This window comes from Martes martes, assembly GCF_963455335.1.
Source record: "Martes martes genome assembly, chromosome: 6".
NCBI classification, from domain to species: domain Eukaryota; kingdom Metazoa; phylum Chordata; class Mammalia; order Carnivora; family Mustelidae; genus Martes; species Martes martes.
The window spans coordinates 111,176,765-111,202,664 of record NC_137893.1 but is presented as its reverse complement, the minus strand read 5'-3'; the positions used below and the strand labels follow the sequence as shown (position 1 = coordinate 111,202,664).

The window sequence follows — 25,900 nt, the reverse complement described above, 5'->3', positions numbered from 1 at the left end:
CGGCACCCTTCCTCAAATGCATAGTCCTGTTACAGGAGATCACAGCTGTCCCACTCTGGTGGGACAGTAGACTCCAGGCACTGCTCTCAGCTCTCCAACAGAATCCAGGCATCATGCTCTGGTCCCCACCACCTCCCTTTGCTCTTTCACATTTTAATAGGCTATGGCTAATAAAGCTTTAGGTAAATGAGTCAATGAATCACAGAAATTTTCCCTGGGCAGGCTGTGGGTATATTCAGGCATTGGATTACAAACATGCACAGCCCTGAAGAGATATGTAATTAATCGAAGTCTTTGTAGAACGATCTTGTATTCAGATTGTTAAATCTTAATGATTATCTATTAAGGGAGGGTGAAAGGCAGTTTCCTACAGCCCTGCCTTTTCATTGTTTTAAAGGGGAATTTAAAAAAATTCAATAAATAAAGTGGTTTAAAAATTTTATCAGTAATTAGTTGTATTATCAAGTATAACTAAAATGCTTTTACATAATACTTATATGATTTTATAAATACGGTTTGCCTGTTGTCTTATTTCTTGGACTTTTTTTCCCCATGTGCAACTGTGTGAAGACGCTTTGATTACTGAACAGTGTATAGAGGTTTCCATTTTGTCTCTGAGTAGGAGGTTGCTATTATGGGATTTTAAAAATCGTAGACAGATTCTAGTTTTAAAACTAAGGAAAAATCAGAGTGGTAATATCTCAAATGAATTTGAGCAGAAATGGGGCATTTGTTTGATTTTTATATAGCTGGAAGGAAAAAAAAAATCCAGCCTTCCATATTCTCAACCCCTAGGGACTGACTGACTCTATGAGGAGAGGGAACATGTTTTTCTATCCCTTCCCTGCTGCTGATAGGGTGTGGTAAGGGAAAAGTTTTTTTGTTTTTTTTTTTTAAAGATTTTATTTACTTATTTGACAGAAAGAGAGACAGAGCACAAGCAGGAAGAGTGGCAGGCAGAGGGAGAAGCAGACTCCCCACTGAGCAGGGAGCCCGATGTGGGGCTCGATCCCAGGACCCCGGGATCATGACTTGAGCCGAAGGCAGTTGCTTAACCAACTGAGCCACCCAGGAGCCCCGGAAAAAGTTCTTTTTACAAATTTTATATAGGATGTGCTAAAGAAATATTGTTACTGCAAATAATAGATAGCATATAGATAATAGAAATAGAAATAGATAGCACTTTTGATTAGGAAATAACCGTAGTTTTTTTGCCTACATGTATATAGTCTGCAAAAGTTTCAAATGGAAAATAAAAGAGTATTCTAAAAGTAGAACACTAGCAACTGTGGAAAGTAAATGAAAGAATGAGGCACTTAGAGAGAAAGAACAGCCAGTGAGAAATGGCTGGAGATGGGGATGGCCCAGGGAGTAGGAACCCATGATGTCAAGTGTAGTCATCTGAATACATTCCCACGCACTCCGATGCAGAATCAGCCCCTCCCCACCCCAGGAAATGCAAGGATAGTCATATTATTTGGGGTGGTGGAGGTAGAGTGAGGGAGGCTTCCTTACCCTCTTAAGGCTGTGAAAGAGTCTCTAAATGCTTACACAGATCAGAAAACTTGTAGAGGGCTTCTGGTCATTAGTTGGTCGAAGCTGGAAACAGTCATTATTCAAGCCACCAGCTGCCTCCTCCATAGCAGGCTTGGTCCAGGTATCTTGTACCATGGTTCTTGTTGTGGGTTGAATTGTGTTTCTCCCCGAAAAAAGCTATGTTGAGGTCTTAGCCCTGATACCCCAAAACATACCTCAAAACCTCAAAACACCCTCTTATTTGTAAAGAGGGTCATTACAGATGTCATTTGTTAAGATGAGGTCATACTGAAGTAGAGTGGGCTCCTACTCCGATATGACTGGAGTCCTTCTAACAGATGGCCATGTGAAAGCAGAGACACACAAGGAGAAGTCCACCTGACTACAAGGACAGAGATTGGAGCTGTGCGCCTGCAAAACAAGAAACTTCAAGGGTTGCCGGCATTCCATCAGAAGCTAGAAAGAGGCAAGGAAGGAATCGCCTCTACAGGTTTTAGCGGGAGTATGGCTCTGCTGGCACCTTGAATTCAGACTTGTGGCCTCCACAATGGGGAGAGAATGCATTTCTGTTGTCTGAAGCCACAACGGTTTGTGATACTCTGTTGTGGCAGCCCTAGGAAACGAATGCAGTTCGCAAGCCTGGGGTACTGTGGATTCAGTCCCCAGTCTGTCCCCTCAAAGGTGTTTCCAGCAGGTGCTAACTTGGAGTGGGGTACGAACGGGTCACGCTCCCTCCTGAAGCCAAAGCCTGAGCCCTCTTCCCCTCTCCTCCAGAGGCAGCCCGGGTTACTCTCTCTCAAAGCACCTGAATCACAACAGCTTTTTACTTCCTTGGTGGAGGCAGAGACACATAAAAAAGATCTTTGGCCTTAAAAACACAATACTGGCCTCTTCTTACTGGATTGATGGAAAGGATAGAGAATTTATTCTTCCCTGGTGAGGTTACAATAATTCAAGGAGACCAATAATGTGGCAAAAAAAAAGTTCAATGGGTTTTTTTTCTTCCTTAACAGCTGACCTTATCATGTTAGTGTGTGGTTGTTTCCTATTCTGTGCTGCCTCAAACACGATCTCAGTGACCTCAAACCTTGACTGAGAGAATGGTACGAGCACCTGGGGGTGGAAGGGACACGGAGGTCCAGCGCCCTCCACCGTGCAGTGACCGGCAACATCAGCATCCCACCAAGAGGAGGCAGGGGTGATGGAGGAATGGCAGGACTGTGAGCCACAGACGGGCACTGAGTGGATAAGTGGCAAGGATGTCACCTCTGCAGTGAGGAATAACACACTGTCCTGTAACAACCCTCCTTTATAACACACGCGAGTGCAAGGAGTAGTGAGTCACTTGGGTTACATATACACTTAAAGATAGACAAAGGACCAGGGTGCTGGGGTGGCTCGATCGGTTAAGCTTCTGACTTTGGCTCAGGTCATGATCCCAGGGTCCTGGGACTGAGCCCTGAGTCAGCTCCTTGCTCAGCCTGCTTCTCCAGCTCCCTCTTCCTCTCCCTCTGCCCCATCCCTCTATTCACACTCTCTCAAATAGATAAACAAAATCTTTAAAACAAAACAAAACAAAAGATAGACAATGGATATCTGAAAGACTATATGTTGAATATTTGGAAACAGAGGTGTAAGGAATAGACATCTCCAAACAGTTTAACTGCCACCTTTCCAAAGGAAAATAAATGTTAATATATGAAATAATTAAAGATACATAATAATTGTTTTAATAATAACAATAATAATAATTTTCCCGAATGTAAAAGATGGTGAAACTTCTTAACATATTTCCTAAAATCTGTGAAATCACTGTCCTTGGTCTTTAAGAATTAGTTGTAGTGGAGCACCTGAGTGGCTCAGTCAGTTAAGCCACTGACTCTTGATTTCAGCTCAGGTTACGAAGGTCACAATCTCAGGGTCATGAGATCAAGCCCTGTGTCTGGCTCTGCGCTCAACAGGGAGTCTGCTTCCTCTCCCTCTGTCCCTCCCCTCTTCTCTCTCTCAAATAAATAAATACATCTTAAAAAATGAACTGGCTGTTAACTTGAGGAACTGAGAACCAGTGGGTTACCATCCTGCTTATAACAGGATGTTTAAACTCAGGGTAATTATGAGTATTTTAAGTCTAAAATAAATACCTTGAAATAAATGAAAATACAGGCCCAATCTTCCTCTACTTAAGATGAAACAAAACCTTAAAACAAGACCACTTTTTTTGGTTTGCAGTCGAGATCAGTTCTCTTTTTCAAAAAATATACATCTAAAAAAACTCCTTGGCCTTTCAGTGCCCCCGCCTCTCATCCTGGGTTAGTACCTCCTTCCTGCTGACAACCCTCTGCTAGTGCCCCCCACACCCCCCGCCGCCACCCACCACCAGCTAGACAGGCTGCCCAGCCGGGGGCCTATTTATTCTCTGACATTTTCTTAACTCCTCTCTATAAGATACTACACATCCAGTGGGAAGTTGTTTGCCATAAAATACCTCAGAGGAGAGAAAAAGTGTGTAAAAGCAAACAAAATTAATAACTATTGATAAATACAGATAATTGTTAAACTTGGATGGTGGGTACATTCATGGGGGACACATTATGTTATTCTTTCTACCTCTGTGTATTTTTAAATTTTCCACAATAAAAGCTTAAGCAACTATAATAAGGTTGATGTCTGGTCTCTTTTCACGGGAGATGGCTTAATGCCACGTGGCAATGGATTTATTGAAAGTAATTAACACATCCTAATGAGTTATACACGTGTTAACATGTGCCTTAATACCATTAACTGTGCAAGTATGTACCTAGAGGGCCTTTTTTTTTTTTTTTTAAGATTTTACTTATTTATTTGACAGAGAGGGAGATCACAAGTAGGCAGAGAGGCAGGCAGAGAGAGAGGGAGAAGCAGGCTCCTTGCTGAGCAGAGAGCCCAATTTGGGGCTCTATCCCAGGACCCTGAGATCATGACCTGAGCCAAAAGCAGAGGCTTAACCCACTGAGCCACCCAGGCGCCCCTCTAGAGGGCCTTTTGGAAGTGACTCTAATGTGAGGAATATTACAAAGAGCAGGATGGAAAAGTTTGGAGAAAAGCACATTTTCTGACAGGGCTTAAATTAAACCGTGATATGTAGGTCTTGAACCGATTCTGAGAGCGTCCTAAAAAATTTATCTAGGGGAAAATAAGGAAATATCTTGTATTTCGATTACCGAAATAGATGCGACATTTCACGCCTGAGCATCTTTGTAGTGCCTTGACCCTGGTGTGGTCACAAGGTCTATGATTGCCTGCATGTGGGGGTGGGTGAAGGAGCTTGGCAGAAAGTCAGCAGCAGCTCATTCCCCCACTGGTGCTCATCTAAGTCAGGCTGCTACACGCCAGAAGAGGAGCTTTGCTTTGGTGGAGTATCTGAAAATGTCAGCATTATTCTTTTCTGAAATTATTTTTGCCTCTTACATTTTAATTATTCTAAATTTTGGAAGGCATCTGAACACGGTAAAGAATCTTTATTCTGTTATTTTGGCACTTGCTGTACTTACAGATTCCCGTTTCTAGTAAATTCTTTTTAGATTGCTTTAAAAAATTAAACACAATATGAGTAGTTTAAGTGAATTTAGTGTTTCTGAAAAGTAAGTGGGGTCCGCCTTACATAGCCTGAAGTTCTTGGTTCATTTACAGAAAATGAGGGGAACTGCCTCGGAGCTCAGCTCATATCCTGTTATAAATGATGCTAAGACCAGGCCCAGCCTCAGACATTTTGAGACCAAGCCCGTTACTGGGTTGAATTCCTCACGATGTGGCACTCGCCAGCCCTCCCCAGCCCCTCTGGCTTCACTCAAGCAGCATGTTAGCTTGACCTGCCCCAAATCCGCCTTCCCTAACCACCACCTATCTTTTTAAATCACTTGCCCTTGCAACTCAAGTGGAACGCTCTGTTATCCATCTTTTATCAACATTAGAGATCATAAAAGTTTCCAAATCTTTTAGTATTTATAGTGGTTTTTTTAAAAAAAACAGTTTATTTTTATTTAATAAATCAATTATTTATTAAATAAATCAGAAGAATTTGGGGCACTTTTATAGCAACTCAAAGTTGTAAAAATGTTTCTCATTATATTTTCTAAATTAAAGCAAATAGCATTATATGTTTAAATGTTCTTTAATGACTTGGATTAATCATCTTATAGCACCCAAGGGACCCAACTGGCCCAATTCTAGAATATTGGGCCAGGTAACTGCTATTAGAAGGGAGTCTGAGAAGGAAACAGATCTACCTTCTGGGCTGTGACAAGACCAGATTGTGGGCTATTGAGGGTTCAGTCAAGCAGGCTTAATACAGCATATAAAAGTTATCACAATGAATAGTAAGTGGTAGCTCACACATGTGGTTCCATAGGGAAGGGGGAGTCACTGCAAAGTAACAGGACTGCTAGTATATGTGGACAGAACACGGCAAGAAGAATCCAAGAGCGGTAACTAAATTGTCGGTCAATAGGGGGTTAGCACAGGGAATGCGTATGGGTAGTAGGGCTTTGCTTCTCTTAAAAGAGACAGTGGTGAGTGTTTGGCAGGGCAGGTCTTCGAGGGATTTTGTATACAAATAATCAAAACCAGGATCCAGTTACCGAAACTATAAGGTCTTAAAGCCTGCCTAGTCATTGCTCCTGAGATTCAAGGCCCCATTGCCCTAGTAATAGCAGCTTGAATGCCCTATCAGTTGTCTACTGCTGCATAAGACATTACAAGACACTTAGTGGCTTAAAGCAGCACACACTTATTATCCACAGCTTCCTTGGAATAGGAGTCTAGGCACCTGTTAGTTAGGTCCTCTGCTTAGGGTCTCAGCAGAGTGAATTCGAGGTTCTAGCATATGGCACCATATGCCTCTAGCTTATGGCACCTTCCCAGCATAGCATCTTACTTCTTCACAGCCAGCAGGGGACCTTTCCTCGGGTAGGCTACAGTGGAGTCTGTCACAATGGTAACGTGACCACTAGAATAACTTCCAACACCTTTGCCATATAATGCAACCTAATCAAGAGAAGGATGATCTCATTATAGTCACAGGTCTTACATGCACTGGAGGGGGAGGGACAGTACACATACGCCATGCGGAGGGAATCTCAGGACCATTGTGGGATTCTGCCTACCACAAATACTGAACTATTCAACACTGAGCCAACATTCATTGAGTGTTTACTAAGTACCCAGCACTGTGCTGCAATTGGGGATACAAAGCTGAACAAAGACAGATAAGGAAGCCCACAGATTAATGGAGGAGACAGAATTGACAATTAATTCTAAAACACGTTAATACATTTGTAATAGTTGAATGTGAAAAGAACACAGAAAAGATAGTCAAGAAGGTGAGGTGTAGATCAAAGGTGTTTTCTAGACAGACAGTAAAGAAAAGGCATTTCAGGCAGAAAGCCTGTTTATCTCTCAAGGTGTGGAGATATTGGAAAGCCTTTTTGAGAGGCTTTGAGTGATAGGTCTTGATGGGAATGGAGGGGGGCCTGTGGAAGAAAGGCCCAAACAGACGTCAAGGGCCAGACCAGGAAGGACAAAGAACTTGGGACTTCATTGTGGGCAAGAACCACCTAAGGAATTTGTGAAAGGATATTAAGTTAAGGTCATAGAGGTCAAGTTATACCAAAATAACAACAATGAAAAAGTCCTCATAAAAATAAACATTTCAGGGGTGCCTGGGTGGCTCAGTCGTTAAGCATCTGCCTTTGGCTCAGGTCATGATCCCGGGGTCCTGGGATCGAGCCCCACATTGGGCTCCCTGCTCCACAGGAGGCCTGCTTCCCCCTCTCCTACTCCCTCTGCTGTGTTCCCTCTCTCTCTGTGTCTCTGCCAAATAAATAAATAAAATCTTTTTAAAAATAAATAAATAAATAAACATTTCAGCATAAACAAGCAGAATTGAAGAGCAAAATCTCATACAAATTGATAATAGAAAGACCAATATCCATAAGAAAATGAGTAAGAGACAAGTAAAAGCAATTAACAGAGGAAACGAGGAAATGCAAAAGGCTGACAAACATAGGGAGAAGTGTTTAACATCACTTGTGATTAAGAAAGTGAAGATTAAAATAGTAAAATTTTGGCTATGAAAATTATTAGGATAATGCCTATATAAAAAAAATCTACATATATTTAAGACTATTGAAGGACAATTCACCAAAGGTTAAGCGGGTATAGAGGTTTCATAGATCATTTCCGTTTTCTTCTTTATACTCTGTTTTCTAAATTTCCCCAAGAAACCTTGGTAAGTTCTTAATATGACAACTAATATATTCATTTATTTTAAGAACTAGAGCTTCTAATGAAAAACAGCAGTTCCTGCCCAGCCAATTCACATCCAGGGGCAACGACTCTCCATTCTTTCAGTTGATTCTTTCAGTATTTACCTCCCTCTTTCTACATGACATTCACACTTTCTTTTCTCTGGACTGATCCATTTTGGCAATTACCCCCCGACTTCTTGTTAGTATGGAGTGCTAGATTCAGCTCTCTGACACGATTATCCTCCACCCAATTCTTCCCCTTCTCTCCATAAGGTTAAGTCATGGTAAGTATGACTGGTAAGTCATTGACTGAAAAAGTAAGTCATGACTGAAAAATATTCAAATCAACAACGTTTTAAAAACTGTTATAATTATGTAATCATTACATGTGTTCTCAGTTACCTTCTGAGCCAGGCAGTGTACTGTAGATACATGTCTTTTCCTATACAAAGTTGTGTTTTTCTTAGAGTTAATTTAAAAATTGTCTCCTTTTTGTTTGCATAGTTTTCTAGGTTCTTGTTGATGTTTCTTAAACTGTCCAACATTTCTCAGATGCTTATCAATTTTTTTCATGCTCAAGCAAATTAAATAATGTCACTTCCATTTGCCTTTCTCTCCCATATCTCCCTTCCACACACCTCCCACCTTAGTCTGTCTTGTCTGGACTGGTTGTTCTCTCGGCTGTTGCTCAGCTGTGCCCTGGAATCTTCCTTCACTGCACCCCTTGGGTTGAATCTCTTCTTCCTGGATCCCATGTATTCTTCGTTTTTTTTTGGCTTATGCCTTCTTTTGCTAAAGCACATCCACCAGCAGTTTCTTAAGATGCAGCATACGAGAGTAAAACTTCTTTCCTGGGCTTTGCTGTCTGAAAATATTTTTATTCTCATACTTGATTGTGTATATTCTATGCTTGCACTTGATGGGTATGGTAGGCTGTACTGAGTTCTAAATGAAAAAAATTTTGATCAGATGCATTTAATTGGCAGAACTTGCACTCAGAACCCTCATCCTTTTTGGTATTCTAACCCCCACAGAACAGAATATTGGAAAAGAGGACAAGGGCCAAGTCAACACAACCACCAGCAGACAAAATGCAGGGCAGTGCTGTACAGGGCAGCCATGGCCTCTGAGACAGGGACAAGGAGCTGCTGCAGTGACAGGATTGACTAGAGGTGGTCAGGATTCATTACACAGAAAAACATTAAGGTCAGACATGAGTCATAAATGTGTGTGTGTGTGTGTGTGTGTATATATATATATATACACATACATACATATATGTGAGTATATATGTATATATATGACTTAAAGTATATATATACACATACATATATATACATATACACATACATATATATACACATACACACATACATGTGTGTATGTGTATATATATGTGTGTGTATGTGTGTGTATGTGTGTGTGTGTGTGTGTGTGTGTATATTTTAAGGTGGAGAAAAGTATTTCACTCACGTAATTTATACCTAGCCTCACTCTAGCAAAGAACTGGAGGAAGAGAGAAAAGGTATGTTCATAAAGAAAGGCAGGGGGCATTCTAGTCAGCATGAATCTATCTGCCTAAAATTAGGAAATACAAAGATTGTTCTGCTCAGTTGAAACATTTATTATGTAGGTATAGACAATGGCAGAGGGTCACATAATCAATCACATAATCAATCAATCAATCACAATGGCAGAGGGTCAATCAATCAGAGGGTTTGGGTTTGATATGGGACAATCCACTCAGAAGTTCTGAGATTTCTAACCAGCAGAAAATGAGAGGATGCTATCAAAATAAAATCCGTGTAAGCTTTTTTTTAAAAAATAAGGGATTCACCCGAGTCATTGACTTAGGGATGAGAGAGAATATGAGATCTTCTGTTAAACCAAAGAATCCCAACTTTATGTATCTCTAAAGTTGAAAATGCCAACTTGAGTACAGTGACCTCCTAGGCTAGGAAATGCACAATGTTTTAAGATAATGGTTATGGGGGGGCAGCGCCTAGGTGGCTCAGTCCTTAAATGTCTGCCTTCGGCTCAGGTCATGATCCCAAGGTCCTGGGATCGAGCCCCACATCGGGCTCCCTGCTCAGTGGGAAGCCTGCTTCTCTCTCTCCAATTGCTTGTGTTCCCTCTTTCCTTGTATCTGTCTCTGGCAAATAAATAAATAAAATCTTAAAAAAAAAATAATGGTTATAGGGGTGCCTAGTTGGTTAAGCCTTCCGCTCAGGTCACAATCTCAGGGTACTGGGATGGAGTCCCACATTGGGCTCTCTGCTCAATACGGAGTCTGCTTCTCTCTCTGCCTCTCCCCTGGACTTGTGCTCTCTCTCTCAAATAAACAAAATTAAAAAAAAAAAAGAGAGAGAGAGATAATGGTTACAGTCCAGTCTATAACACGTTTAAAAATTCAGATTTTTCTAAAGGGGCTAAAGACAACCCTGCAAGGACATTTCCCTAGTTTTCTTCCTTGCATGTTTTCAGCTTCCACTGTTCTAAGTTGCTTCTAAAAGTTCCTTTGTTTGATTTTCATCTCCTCCTCACACCTGCATCAACAAAAATCTCCCTTCTCAATCTGTGCATGATTCCTTTTTACTAGCAACAGCTAATTAGGAGTACTTGCAGTTTCAAGGCTTTAGAAAAGATTCCACTTGCCACGACCAAGTTAGAAAGGCGGGCCTATATATATCTAGACTGTATTTTAAATGAATATGGGCTCTTTCTGGATTTTAAGCAACTTTCACGTAACTAATGTTCGTATTCAATAACCAAGGCTATGTAAGTGGCATAAAAAGAAATCACAGGCTCAGATGTCCAATCTTTAGGGAAGCATTCTTCAAATGAGCAGAAATAGACATTCAATGTGTTTTAGGGACCACTCAAACGTTTTTACAGGCCTACATTACATTTTACACATCTTACACTTTGATGCCCCAATAAAGCTGATTCCCAACTAGTTTTCTCAGATGATAGTGGTCAACAAGTAACATGTGACCAAAATCTTTTGAACGCCATCTCCACATCTGATAAGTTCCCCAGTGTGGAGCCTCCCAAACCCACACAGAATTCAGTGAAAGTACATGTCCTATCCTCTGCTGGGATATGCAGGCATCTGACTTCAGTGTCGAACCACATAGGACAATGATGCAGACACAGGTTAGATGACGGAGGGAAAGCTACCAAGTCTTTGTCAGTGTGGTTGGCAGCAGCGTCCAGGACTCGGGGGTCTGCAACAGTGACTGTGGCGAGTTCTTGTAGGGAAGAGGGGCAGCCGACTAGGATCTGGGGGAGGAGCTCCTTTCTCCAGCCAGCACTGGTGTGTGGTTCTGAAACTTGGTCTTAGAGGCTCAGCCAGTTCTGCTTGCTCTTCCAAAGAGTCTGCATTTAGTACCCTCCTTTCTTAGATCAGCTTAGCAGTTCTTGAAGTGTGTGGTCCAAGGGCTCTGGGGGTCCCCAAGACCTTTCAGGGGACCTGTGAGATCCTCCCTTTTCTAACTTCAGATCTGTGTGAAGCCAGGTTTTTTTCCTCAATACACCTCAATCAAAGCAGTATCATGGGGCGCCTAGTGGCTCAGTCTGTTAAACATCTGCCTTCAGCTCAGGTCATGATCCCAGGAGCCCCAAGTCAGGCTCTCTGCTCAGAGGAGAGCCTGCTTCTCCCTCTCCCTCTGCCTGCCACTCTGCCTATTTGTGCTCTCTTTCTCTCTGTCAAATAAATAAATAAAATCTTTTTTAAAAAAAAGTCCACTGCCATTCTTATCTTATACTTACAAAAATTACTACCCTGTTCTGCAAGTATCATTAAAATTGCTGATACATCATTAACAACTACTGTTACTAAGTTTGTTCATTGTAAGTCATACTATTCATCCAAAGAACATTTGTTATATCTGCAGAATATGGCTTTAGGGTGGCTCTTCAAGTTTAGTAATAGGTCACAGCAACTGACATCAAAATAAGAAAAATGCTGAACATATTTCAATTCTACCCAAACACCTAAAATGTACAAGGTTCCATGGTGCAAGCCTTCTTTATAAATGCACAACCTATAATTTCTCAGAAATCCCCAAGCAATGTAAAATTTAAGTGGTTAGACTATGATTGTACTAGAAAAAGCCACAAGCTTTGGTATTTTCTCAAAGTCTGTCTATAAGTTGTTCTTTCATAAGTTGTTCTTTTAAAACTATATGTGTTAGTTTGGGTTCTCTGAGAAACAAATGCTAAAATGGGATTAAATGTGAAAGAGATTTACTGGGGAAATGTTTTGAATTATAAAGGAGAAAAGTAGGCAGAGTCTGACACCTGTGATGGGGAGAGAGAGGAAAAGAGCACTGGGTAAGAAGTCTGAGACATCCAACAGTCGGAAGAAGGTACTGGGCAGGCTAACGGGGAATCCTTGAGCCAAAGTCATCCATCAGGGGAATGGGCCAACACACTCATTCACTGGCTGGGAACAGCCTGGGGGAAGTGGGGCCTCAGCAGGAGCACAGGGGTGGATCCCTTGGGGCAGCAGTTGGGGTTCTCAGTCAACCCTGCTTCCCATAGGAGGAAATGTGAGTGGTGCATTTCCACTACTGCTACATCATCTTTTGGAGGCCTTCAGGTTTTTTTTCATTTATGTTCGATGGACATAAAGACCATAAATGTTTTCATGCCTCCGAATTGTACCTATGTATTTGACGGCTGTCATGAAACACATTACTATTAACAGAGATTAAGGATTCTCTTAATACAACATTCTGGTTGTTACATATTTTGTATTAGTTTTTGAAGTATCTAAGTTGTCTCTCCCGTATCACATACCACAAACACAGGTGAAACTATACAAAACAATCTGACATAAGTACTACTGGAACGTTAACCTAATAAAAACTTTCACTAATGTGGGCTAACTGAACGATGACTAAATTACAGAATGTTTTTAAAGGAATGTGGTTATTACTCAGCAGCATACACAGTAACTGCCATTAGAAGGACACATGTTGACTGAGAGAGAGAGAGAACCGATACAAAGACCGAATGACTAGGCCCAATTACCACACCACTTAGTTTGCTTCTGAGGAGAATACACTTTTAAGAAAGTTTATATTCTCGCATAAATCGCCTACAATCTTCTCAAGTAATATTGCACTTTAAGTCATATCACAGCATTATCAGCCCACTGCACTGTCTTCTACAGACCCTGCAAACCCTTTCTTCCTAGGTAATTTAAGTGTAGCCTGGGGGCTGAAGGTTCAGTCTCTGGGATTGAGTAAGGCTAGAGGACAGGATGCCTTAGGCGAGCCCAGCAGTTTCCAAGTCTTCCTTCATTCCACAGCTGTAAACTGGATACGACTTTTTCATGACCCAGTTATCCAAAGGCCACAACAGAAGAGCTTTTGAGTCATCAAAACTGACTAAGCTGGCCCATTTCATCCTCCACTTTGTATCTAAATTTTATTGATCCTCTGTATCTAAATTTTATGTTTAACAAACTAGTATGTATTTCAGCTCAGTTCATCCATGCAAAAAATCACTAATTTTCCAACTAATGATTTTTAATGCTATATTCATATAAAACAATTTCAGTTCAAGTATTCCAAACTTGGTTTCTTAGTACTTCCCTACAGAAAGCCTAGAGACCTGGAAAAATACATTTAAAATTGAAGGACAGCTACACTTACAGTGAGAGCTATGTGCTACGCACTGTTCCAAGTGGTTTACATGTACTTACTCATTTAAATATCTTCCCACTACCCTATGAGGTAGAACTAGTATTAACTCCAATTTATACATGAAGATAACTGAGGTACAGAGAAGTTAAAATAACTTTTCCAAGATCACATGGCTAATAAGTAGCAGAGTCAGGATTTGAACCCAAGTAATCTGGCTCTGGAGTTAGATTTTCTGTTGTTACTATGGCCTTATCAAACTATAATGTACTACTTAACTCACACATAAAAAGTCACTGTTACCTAGCATGTGGCAATAAAAATCATTAAAACTTGTTTTATTTACATTTGCATTTTGTAAGCAGCTGATTAAACTGAAATGTGATGAAATGAGTTTGCAGCTCTAAGCATCATTTATATACTCCAATATACTTCAAGTAAAATTAATGTGCTAATATGGAACTATTTCCCCTTTCTTACTTTATAGCAGCATATTTTCTTTCAAGGCATTATTTATGTTTTTAAACACATTATAGAAATTAAATGATTTAAAGGATATACAGAAAGCAAACAAGTGGAAATAAATTCGGATCTACATATTCAGAAAAAGATACTGAAGTTAATAATATATGTGTCTTAAAAATCAATACAGCGTCCTTTTCGTTCCCAATCTCCGTATCGGGTAGGTTCTGGGCCTCTGGGTCCACCTTTTTCTTTGGTAACAGGATTAATATCATCTGGGAATTCTAAAGAAAGACAGAAGGTGCAAAAACAGTAGTCAACAGAGACGAGAAAGGCATTCTGGCCAATTTTGAAGACAGGTTTACAGGAGATACCACTGACTAGGTTATTGCTACACAGTCTTTTAAATGAACTGTAAATGTGGTTCTTTTTCCCAAGTTTGAGAAATCACTTCAGGATACAATTGTCATATTCAACAGACCTTATCACCTACATTAATTACTTAGAATTCTTGGAATGTTCTCAGGCCCCAAGGTGAGGAGTTAGCTGCATATATGCTGATGGATTGTAAGAGAAGGAAAGGAATGCAGGGAATATAGAGTACAAATCCATAACGTTTGAAAGGTCTTGAAACAAGATTATTTTGGCTCAGTGCCTCAGTTTTCTTATCAGTAAAATGGGTACAACAATTGTAACCGATTTAGCCTGTTGAGAATTAAAGAAACACATGTAAAGGATTTAGCTCAGTGCTGGGTACATAAGAATGCACAGTTAACTTTAGCTATGAGAACTCTTGCGCTTCTTCATAGGGTTTTGGCTTCCGCAAGTAGTTGGCTGATACTGCCATTTATGGACATAACAGATATTACTATTAATACTGTGTGTTCATAATAGGACCATCCATCTTGAGTCAGGCCTACTTTTGAGCACTTTATTCACAGTAACTTGTTTTGTCCTCATGAAAGTCCTACGGGACAGGAACAATTATGGTCTCCATTTTACAGATGAGGAAAATGAGGCACAAAGAGGTTCAGAAAGGTTCTCCTGGTCACATTGCTACTACTGTGGTAAAATGGAATTTGAATTCAGACATTCTGGTTGCAGTCTTGTCCTCAGCCCATAAACTACTGCTCTGTATATGGGAAGAATGGAAGAGGAATCAGCTATTAGAAAACCCCAATTCTTAAGCTGTGTCTCTTTAGAAAGCTAAATGAACATCGCCAAAATCATGTAGTCCTGCTCTAGGAAAAAGAAAATAGAAAATTTACCTTGAAAACTTTCAAATACTTACCTATTTTTAAAATTCTTTCTCCACTATGAATAAACTCTTCCCCACCTATCATTCTGTTTTCTAAAAAACTCCATCCTTGGACTTCCTCTGAAAGCCTCTAAGGAAAGCTCTTCTGTCTCCCATATCTCCAGGGCTCACTGAATGCCTTAGTCAGCTTGGGCTGCCATAACAAACTGCCACGGACTGACCAGCTTCAACAATAGAAGTTAACTTTCTTATACTCTGGAGGCTAGGAGTCGGAGATCAGGATGCCAGCATGGCTGGGTTCTGGTGAAGACTATCTTCCTGGCTTGCAGATGGCATTGTGTCCTCTCAAGGCAGAAGAGAAAGACAGTGAGCTCTCCAGTGTCTTTTAGTATGAGAGCACGAATTCTATCATGAGGCCCCAGTCTCATGACCTCATTTAAACCCAATTATCTCTCAAAGGCCCCATCTCCAAATACCACCACTTTGGGGGTTAGGGCTTTGAAATAGATTTCAGGGAGACACAATTCAGTCCACAGCACGAGGGAAGAAAGTGTCAAGACATTCCCGTGGCTCACTGCTACTTCCAGCTTCTCATCTACCACCAAACCTCTATAGCTTTTCCTCTTTTGAATTCCACACCATTCACTTGTCCAACACTCTGCTCCAATCTGGTAATAAAGACTTTTTATCTTCTTGGATAGGATCAATACTTGGTTCACAGCTTCACCTCTCCCCATTATGCTTCCTATCAATACTCATATTAGTAACCTCACATACTGGGAACACAGAGGCCCTTGTCCTCTTTCCTAGTGATTCTCATGTCCACTTGCGTTATCTGCATTGATTTCATTATCTCCTGAATATGTTCTCTCTCCAAGTCCCACAGCCTTGAGTTTTCTTCTTTCCGACCACAACCTTCTATGGAGGCTTTTCCCTCGTGTTTCTTTAACCTAATTTTCACCCTCATAATAACCTGCAGTTTCCTGAAACTTTTTACTCTCACTAGTACCAACCCTGAGTCATGCCAAGTCACATTCTAGACTAATACAAGCATTTTCTAACTCATCTGTTTTCTGACTCTCATGATGTCAGCCTAATCTGCAGAGAAGGATGAATTAATCTTTATAAAACAGAATCCCTCCTCCACATTACATTAAGTGAAATAAGCCAGACACAAAAGACTATGTACTATATGATTTCATTTATATAAAATCCTAGGAAAGGCAAAATTATAGTGACAGAGAACAGATTCACGGTTGCCAGAGTGATGGGGAAATGAAAATCCTAGGAAAGGCAAAATTATAGTGACAGAGAACAGATTCACGGTTGCCAGAGCGATGGGGAAATGAGACTAATTATAAAGAGGGACTAGGGGATCCTTGTGGGATGGAACCGTTGTATACTTTGTGTTGGTTACATGACTATAAACACTGTTAAAATTCACCGTGTTTACTTAAAATGGGTGAATTTTATTATACACAGATTATACTTTAGTAAAGCTGATTAAAATAATCTCCATTCAAAAACATTCAGAGCTTTCCCCACTGTCCACTGCATAAAGCCCATATGCTATAACCTGGTACCTCAGGCCCTCCCAGTTTGAGCCATTCTACCTCTCTAGCTTTAGATTTTATTAATCCACTATGTACACTCTATGCTGCAGCCAGAAGGCCCACTGGCTGTGTCTCACAGGTACCATGTTCCCTAGCCTCTTTCTCTCTGACCACACCACCTTTCTCTTTCTTGAAATACATCCCTACCACTCCTTAACTACTTACGATTTTATTGTGCCTTTAAACCCCAGCTCAAATGTTATCTCTTTTCTTTACTTTTTTTCTGAACTTCTTTGCACATCTCTTATGCCGGTTATCACACAACGTCCTTTTCACAGTTACTTTTGTATCTCATTTTCCTTATTCACCTTTGCATCAAACAGCGTACTCAGCTGCAAACAATGTTCCTTTATTATCTTAATAATGAAGTCTACTCTCTGCAAAGGGACAACCTATACGCTTTTCTTAGAACAACGTATATACTAGAAGCAGGAAGACAAGCCTAGAAGGAAGGAAACAGGAAGAGGACAGACCAACAGAACCACAGATGCTTGAATTTGGGCTTTGTTGGTAGGACAGATAAGAGGAGAGGAGTTTGACAAATGTTAAGAAGGTGGTACCAACAAGACTAGGAGCCAGGGGGCACCTGGGTGGCTCAGTGGGTTAAGCCTCTGCCTTCAGCTCAGGTCATGATCTCAGGGTCCTGGGATCGAGCCCAGCATCGGGCTCTCCGCTCAGCGGGGAGCCTGCTTCTCCCTCTCTCTGCCTGCCTCTGTCTACTTGTGATTTCTCTCTCTGTCAAATAAAATCTTTAAAAAAAAAAAAAAAAAGACTAGGAGCCAGGACACAGGAGGAAGCAGGAGTGAAGAACTATCCGCAGATTTCTGAATCTCTGCTTCTGGGCAGAGGTAGAAGAGCTTAAAAAAGAGTTCAGGAAGAAATGGAATAGGAGGATGAACTGGACAAAGCATAACCAAAACCAAGACAGGAGATTTCCAGAAGCAATGGTTAACCATGCCGAAGCTTGTGGACAGTTCCTATAAAATGGGGATTGAAAAGCATTTGCTGGGTTTGGTGATATTTACTAGACCAGCTTGGAAGAGATGGTACATTCAACATACATTTCAGTGACTCAAAAGTTACAATGAATAACTAGCATTGTGTCAAACAGATGATTATCTTTTGAAATGTATTTTTTCTGGGGCGCCTGAGTGGCTCAGTGGGTTAAAGACTCTGCCTTCGGCTCAGGTCATGATCCCAGGGTCCTGGGATCGAGCCCCGCATTGGGTTCTCTGCTCAGCAGGGAGCCTGCTTCCTCCTCTCTCTCTGCCTGCCTCTCTGCCTACTTGTGATCTCTGTCTGTCAAATAAATAAATAAAATCTTTTTAAAAAATGTATTTTTCTTATTATACTAAATGTATACAATAATTATCATTTTAACCACTTGCAAGTATACAATTCAGTGGCATTAACTATATTCTCAATGGTCTGTAACCATCATACTACACCCAAGTTTTTCATCATTCTCAGTGTAAACTCTGTACCCATTAAACAAAAACCTTTCCTTTCCCCCCACCCCCCAACTTCGATAACCTCTATCTTATCTGTCTCTATGAATTTGCCTACTCTAGGTACCTAATTTAAGTGGAATCATATATTTGTCCCTCTGTCTAGTTTATTTCACATAACCATAATGTTTTCAAGGTCCATCCATACTGTAGCAATCAAAATGCCATTCCTTTTTCTGACCGAATAGTATTCCACATACCACATTTTGTTTATCCATTTATCTGTGGATGGACATCTGAGCTGTTTCTTTTGGCTACTGTGAATGAAGCTGCTATGAACACAGGTATACAGATACCTGTTCAAGTCCCTGCTTTCCATTCTTTTGGATATATACCTAGAATTGTTGTGGTCTATAGCTGACTTTTTCTGAGAAATTGCCAAACTGTTTCCCATAGTAGTTGCATCACTTTAGGTTCCCCGCCAGAAACACAGGGGTTCCAATTTCTCTACATTGTTGCCATCACTTGTTTTCTGGTTTTTCTTAAATTGTAGCCATCCTAGTTGGTATGAAGCGGTAACTCATCGTGGTTTTGATTTGTACGGAATGTGATGCTGAGCACATTCTCAAGTGCATGTTAGTCATCTGTATGTCTTATTTGGAGAAATGTATGTTCAAGTCATTTGTCCATTTTTGAATTGAGTTGTTTTTGTGGAATTGTAGGAGTTTTCTACTTATTCTCAGTATTTTTGTCAGATATGTGCTCTATAAAAATTTTCCACAATTCTGTAGATTAACTTTTCATTTTCTTGATAATATCCTTTGATATTATCCTTTGATATAAAATTTATTAATTTTAATAATAATAATAAAATTTTTAATAATAAAATAAATTTTTATAATAAAATTTTTAATAATAAAATTTATTAATTTTAATAATGTCCAATTTATATACTTTTGTGTTTGCTGTCTATACTTTTGGTGTCATGACCATGAAACTGCTTTCAAATTTAGTATCATGATTTTCCCCTGATGTTTTCATCTAAGAATTTTATAGTTTTATCTCTTAATTTAAGGGTTTTGACATATCTAATTTTTAGATGGTATGAGGTAAGGGTCCAATTTCATACTTTTGCATGTGGATTTCAGGTGTTTCCAGCACCACGTATAGAAAGACTGTCTTTTCCTCCACTGAACGATCTTGGTAATCTTCTCAAAAGCCAATTGAGCATACATGTGAGGGTTTACTTCTGGGATTGCTACTTTTGTGTATGATATTTTAATGAAAAATTCCTCTTAGATTTTTGTGCTTGGCTAAAACTATGAAAGATAATTTTACCTTAGATTATGCTTCTTAAAAGCATATCAGGTCAATCATTTTGGCTGATTGACCTGGTTATTAGACTGGGCTTAGAAAAGTGCTATAAACTGAAACACTTAACTGAATGAACAAAAAGAAAAGTTTTTATATTTTGAAGAGGTCCAGATAAAAGGTCCCTGTAACCTCTGTTGGTATCTTCTTGCCTAGGATGCTTCACTACATAGATGGGTTAACTCTCAGGAGACAAGCAGGGCAGCCCATCTCCCAAAATTTCAAACTGGTATGTTTACGTTTATGCTATTTAAAACATTATTTTTTGACTAGCTGATACTTGCACATGCTTCACAATTCAAAGACAGCAAAGAGTACAGAATGAAAATAAAGTAGCACTTTATAAAACAGAGCTTTAAGACATGAGTCAGATTTTGTATATATTAAATGCAAAACAATATTTAGTCTATCACCACACCACCTTCAAAAAACCTCTTCTTTCTCCAAACATTCCCTTCTCTTTCTCCAACCACATGGCTACGGTGAGAATAACCACCTTCATCTGTGACCCACCCCACTGGCCACACTGATTTAGCTCTAGACACCTGATCCAAGCTTGGCCAATGAACTCCCTTCTTAAGAAATTTGGAATTAGGGGTGTCTAGGTGGCTCAGCTGGTTGAGTAACCAGCTCTTGGTTTTGGCTCAGGTCGAGATCTCAGGGTCTTGGGATCTAGTCCTGTCTCAGGCTCTGCGCTCAGCAGGAAGTCTGTTCAAGATTCACTTCCTCTCCCTCCCCTGCCCCCACCCCACCCTCAGGCTTTGCTCTCAAATAAATAAATAAATAAATCTTTTTTTTTTTTTTTTTAAAGAATTTTGGAATTAGAAAATAACAATTGTTAATTTTGTTCTAGTTGTTCTATTGACCTGAGTAACAACTAGGAGTAGTTCCTTTGCCCACTGGACTTAGAAGGGAGTCTGATGACAGAAAATGATGAAGAGAAGTGACCAGGGACAAGAGAAGGAGGGAAAATATCCTGCTTTCCATATAGTGTTTAGTCCCAAGGTTCATCTTTCTTCAAAGCCTAGCAGCATCACTGCCCTGGGGTATTCTACCTGTGTACGTTGTAGCCCAGGGACAACCTGTACTACCTTTTGTTTGAGTCTGTTCAAGCGGTTATCAAGTTATTTGCATTGAAACAGGTCTCAAGTCATATACTTCGTAATGTGAATAATGGGCTATCATAAATAAAACAGTCAATCACTGTGAGCGGCTTAGAAATTATTATTTTTTAAAAAGATTTATTTACTTATTTATTTGTTGGGGGGAGGAGGAGCACAGGCAGGGGGAGTGGCAGGCAGAGGGATCCCAATGCAGAGCTTGATCCCAGGACGCTGGGATCATGACTTAAGCTAAAGGCAGATGCTTAACCGACTGAGCCACCCAGGCGTCACCTGGAAATTATTATTTTAAACCTACACATAGTAATGGTGAATATGGTAATTTATTCATTGTGAAATATGCTTTATTATATTAATAAAGAATTATAAACATATTTCGTTCTTTTTTCCTCAATAACTAAAATACCTTCTATGACACTTCAAAAATTACGAGATGCTTTACCATACAGTCATACCTCATCTTATTGTGCTTCACAGATACGGTGTTTTTTTTGTTGTTGTTTTGTTTTTACAAATTGTGCAGGCAAAGGAAAAGTTCTTGAAAGAAATGAAAAGTGCTACTTCAGTGAATACAAGTGATAACAAAGGCAACAGTTGGGGTGCCTGGGTGGCTCAGTGGATTAAAGCCTCTGCCTTCGGCTCAGGTCACGATCCCAGGGTCCTGGGATAGAGCCCCGCATCGGGCTCTCTGCTCAGCAGGGAGCCTGCTTCCTCCTCTCTCTCTCTCTGACTGACTCTCCGCAATCTGTCTGTCAAATAAATAAATAAAATCTTAAAAAAAAAACCAAAAAGGCAATAGCCTTATTGCTGATATGGAGAAAGAAGTCATCTCCGTAACATCAAAGTGTGCAGGGTGATGCAGGAAGTGCTGAGGGAGAAGCTGCAGCAAGTTCTCCAGAAGATCTAGCTGAGATAAGAAATGAGGGTGGCTACACCGAACAATGGATTTTCAGTGTAGACAAAATAGCCTACTGGAAAATGATGCCTTCTAGGACTTTCGTAGCTAGACAGGACTGGCTTCAAAGCTTCAAAGAACAGGCTAACTCTCCTATTAGGGACTAATGCAGCTGGTGACTTTAAGTTGAAGCCAGTGTTCATTCACCATTCCCTAAATCCTGGGACACTTAAGAATTACACTAAATCTACTCTGCCTATGCTCCGTAAGTAGAACAAAGACTGGATGACAGCATATCTGTCCACAACATGGTTTACTTAGTATTTTAAGCCTACTGATGAGACCTACGGCTCAGAAAAAAAGATTCCTTTCAAAATATGGCTGCTCATTGACGGTGCACCTGGTCCCCCAAGAGCTCTGATGGAGATATTCGGTGAGATTAATGTTGTTTTCATGCCTGCTTAACACAGCATCCATTCTGCAGCCCATGGATCAAGGAGTCATTCGACTTTCAAGTCTTATTATTTAAGGAATACATTTTGTAAGGCTGCAGCTGCCATAGGTAATGGTTCCTCTGATGGATTCAGACAAAGTAAATTGAAAACCTTCTGGAAAGGAGGCACCATTTTGATGCCATGAAGGACATGTGTGATTCATGGGAAGAGGTCAAAATATCACCATTAAAAGGAGCTTGGAAGAAGTTGATTCCAACCCACATGGATGCCTTTGAGGAGAGGAGTTCAGGACTTCTGTGGAGGAAGTGACTGCAGACGTGGTGGAAACAGCAAGAGAACTAGAACTAGAAGTGGAGCCTGAAGATGGGACCGAATTGCTGCAATCTCTTGATCAAACTTGAACAGAGGAGTTGCTTCTTATGGATGAGTGAAGAGAGTGGTTTTGTGAGATGGACTCTACTCCTGGTGAAGATGCTGGGAAGACTGTTCAGATGACAACAAATGGTACAGAGTATCACACAAACTTAGCTGACAAAGAAGTGGCAAGGTTTGAGATGACTGACCACAATTTTGAAAGAAGTTCTACTGTGGGTAAAATGCTACCAAACAGCATCTCATGGTACAGAGGAATCTTCCGTGAAAGGAATAAATCAATGTGGCAAACTTCACTATTGTCTTGTTTTAGGAAATTATTATAGCAAGTACCACCCTGGTTAGTTGGCAGCCATTAATGCTGAGGCACATCCCTCCACCAGAAAAACATTATGACTCACTGAAAGCTTAGATGATAGTATTTTTTAGCAATAAAGTGTTTTTAAATTAAATTATATGTGTGTCTGTGTGTGTGTGTGTGTGTGTATATATATATATATATTTTTTAGACACAGTGCTATTGCACACTTTACAGTCTGCAATACAGTGTAAACATAACTTTTATACATACTGGGAAGCCAAAAAAAGTTATTTGACTTGCTTTACCACCACATTTGCTTTATGGCAGTGATCTGGAACCAAACCTGTAATATCTGTGAGGTATGCCCATACTCACTTGTCAGTGGTTCTTTCTCTAAATTAGAATCTTCTGGTGCATCAAAACGACCTTCTGGTAACTTTGGCTTCTTAAGAGACTGTTTGATAGGTTTGGATTTTTCTCCTTGAGAACTCATTTTCCTCACAGAATGACATGAGAGGGGTGATCCTGGAGAGTGGAGACAGTAAAAAAATTAGAAGCTGTTCTTTTATTCTACTTCAAAAAGTTAACAGTTTTATTTATTTGTTTTTAGTTTATACACTCATAGTTATCAAAGTACAAAATGTACAAAAGGACATACAGTGAAAATTCTTTCCTCTATCTTCTAGACAGCTACTTCCCTTTCTCAGAGGCAACCGATATTATCAGTTTAAAAAGAAGAGCTTTAAAATGAATTAGTTAACCATTATCAAAATTGTAAAAACATATATATATATATATATACTGATTCCTGTGTGAAGCAATGCCCCAAATAACAGAAATAAGATATGAAGCATTACTAAGTATACAAAGTTTTAATGACAATATTTACTATTTAAATTACAAGAGACTGTTTTTAGTATTCTTATATTTGAATCCTAATCATGATTCTCTTTTCCTGCCCATTAAACATTTAAAAATGTACTAGGCATTTACAGCATAAAAATGAGATCACTTTCTCCATAGGTCATATGGAGAAAGCTAAACTTTCTAAACTGCTATGAAAGTTATCCAACCCTTGTTAAGATCATGTTCAATAAGTACAAAACCATACTGAAAAAATGACTTCAGGGCTGGGTTTTGAACTTCCTAAAGGAATGGCTTCAGAGGCAGACAGAGTTGGGGACCAGTTCCAGTTACACCCCTGTGGTAAGCAGAATAATGGCTTCCAAAGATGACTGGAATCTCACACTCAGAAACTATAAAGAGGTGAGGTTCCATGGTAAAGAATTTAGGTAGCAGTCTGAATTGAGGCTGCTAATCATATGAACTTAGACTAGAGCAATTACCCTGGACTACCTGTGTGGGCCCACTGTAGTCACAAGAATCCTTAAAAGGGGAAGAGACAATTGGAAGAGAGAACCAGAAGGACGGCAGCATGAGACAGCTATAATGGACACTGCCGGCTTTGAAGATGGAGGAAAGGAACTTCAGCAGCCTCTAGAAGTTGGAAAGGGAAGAAAGAGATTGTCCCCCTAGAGCATCCAGAAGAACACAGTCTGAACACTTTGATTTCAGTCCAGATACTTCTCACCCATTTCAGACTTCTCACCTCCCCACTAGGTTTGTGACAACTGGTTATAGCAGCAGCAGGAAACTAATGCAGTTTTAGTTGTCTGACCTTTGGTCAAGTGACTTACCCTTTCTACATCTGTTTCCTCCCTTCTAAATTAAAAGTAACAGTACCTATCTCATGAGTTACTAAATAAATTAAACAAGACAATTCATGCAAAGCTTTAACCATTGCGACAAATTTTATATAATATTATCATTGCAGTATTATCTGGAAGTTCCCGGTAGCATTACATATAATGAGAATTTTCTTTTATTATATGTATTTTAATCATATTATAGCTATCATGACATCATCTTACCATCTGCTTTAAAAAATTATATATAGGGGTTCCTGGCTAGCTCAGTCAGTCGTGACTACTGATCTTGGGGTTGTGAGTTCAAGCCCCACGTTGGGTGCACGAATTACTTAAAAACAATTATATATATACAAACAGCCATACATACACACACAAATATATATATGCATATAAATATTTGTACATATATATCTTTCTCTCTTTTTATACGTACATACCCTCCACGGCCAACTTGGAATTTATGTAAGACTTGTTTGTAAGATTACATAAAGTTAACATTACATACAAACTGTATTAACAATTTTGAAAAAGTGGCTGTTCATTTGCATATCTACTGCATATAGCTCAGGGAGTAGCAAAATTATTCTTTGAATGACCAATTAGAATACAAACTATCATTCTCCCATAGATCCAAGAGCCCACAAAACACAAGGATTAAAAAAATAAATAACTGAATGTTTTAATAAAGCTATGACAACGATCTGCAGAATTAATATAGTTTTCTCCCAACTACATGGTCACTTATATAAAATACTATATATTTGTGACATTAATTGGCTGAGAAAAACTGTGGATCAACAAAAATTTCTATGCACATTAAAATAAAAACATTTATTTACTTAAAATTTTTACTTATTGATTTAAAGTACAGACCATTTTGCCTTCAAACTCCCACTCCAATATCTAAAGATATACTGAATTTTTTCTTATGTCCTCATAATAATATTTAAACATATATGAAAATGCTAAAGAGGAAAACCTGCAACAATATCTTATAAGGCAGCATTTACTTTTATTTAAGAAATGGAAAATATGGAAAATATAGAAATATGAGCTTCTGATTATATTAATATATTTCATATAACAAGCTGATCTTGGCTTATTGTGACTATTTTCAAAATACTATATTGAAGATTTTGGTGAATATAAGCCATGCTCAATTGAAAGATATTTCCAGTCAAAATCACAGGATTTTTATTAGTCACTTCTTATCTGAAATATAGGATTCTTTAGAATGTGACACCAATATAACCCAATTTGGGAAGTTTAGCCAACTTCCACAACAGAAACTTCTGTTCATTATCTAATGTCCAACTACGTATCCATCAACAAATCCATCACAAATTTATAAAGCATGAAAGGCTGTTTCTAAATCATGATAATTCAGTAATAATTAATATAGATATACAGAAAGTATTTTAATA

The 25,900-nt window shown here is 39.4% G+C and overlaps 1 protein-coding gene across 2 annotated transcripts in view; it reads right to left on the bottom strand.

The window, feature by feature from the left end:
• SDHAF4 (succinate dehydrogenase complex assembly factor 4) overlaps nt 1-25,900 on the bottom strand; it is a 50,034-nt gene that overhangs the window by 14,046 nt on the left and 10,088 nt on the right. Inside the window, exons 2-3 of one of the 2 annotated variants that reach the window (XM_080807187.1) lie at nt 23,143-23,292; nt 13,783-14,217 (exon numbers count right to left, since the gene is read on the bottom strand). In XM_080807187.1, the coding sequence (XP_080663313.1) occupies nt 14,108-14,217; nt 23,143-23,292 (260 nt within the window). In that variant the 3' untranslated portion in view covers nt 13,783-14,107. Of the gene's footprint in view, nt 1-13,782; nt 14,218-23,142; nt 23,293-25,900 lie in introns of those variants that run through there. The other variant, XM_080807188.1, reaches the window with a different exon arrangement.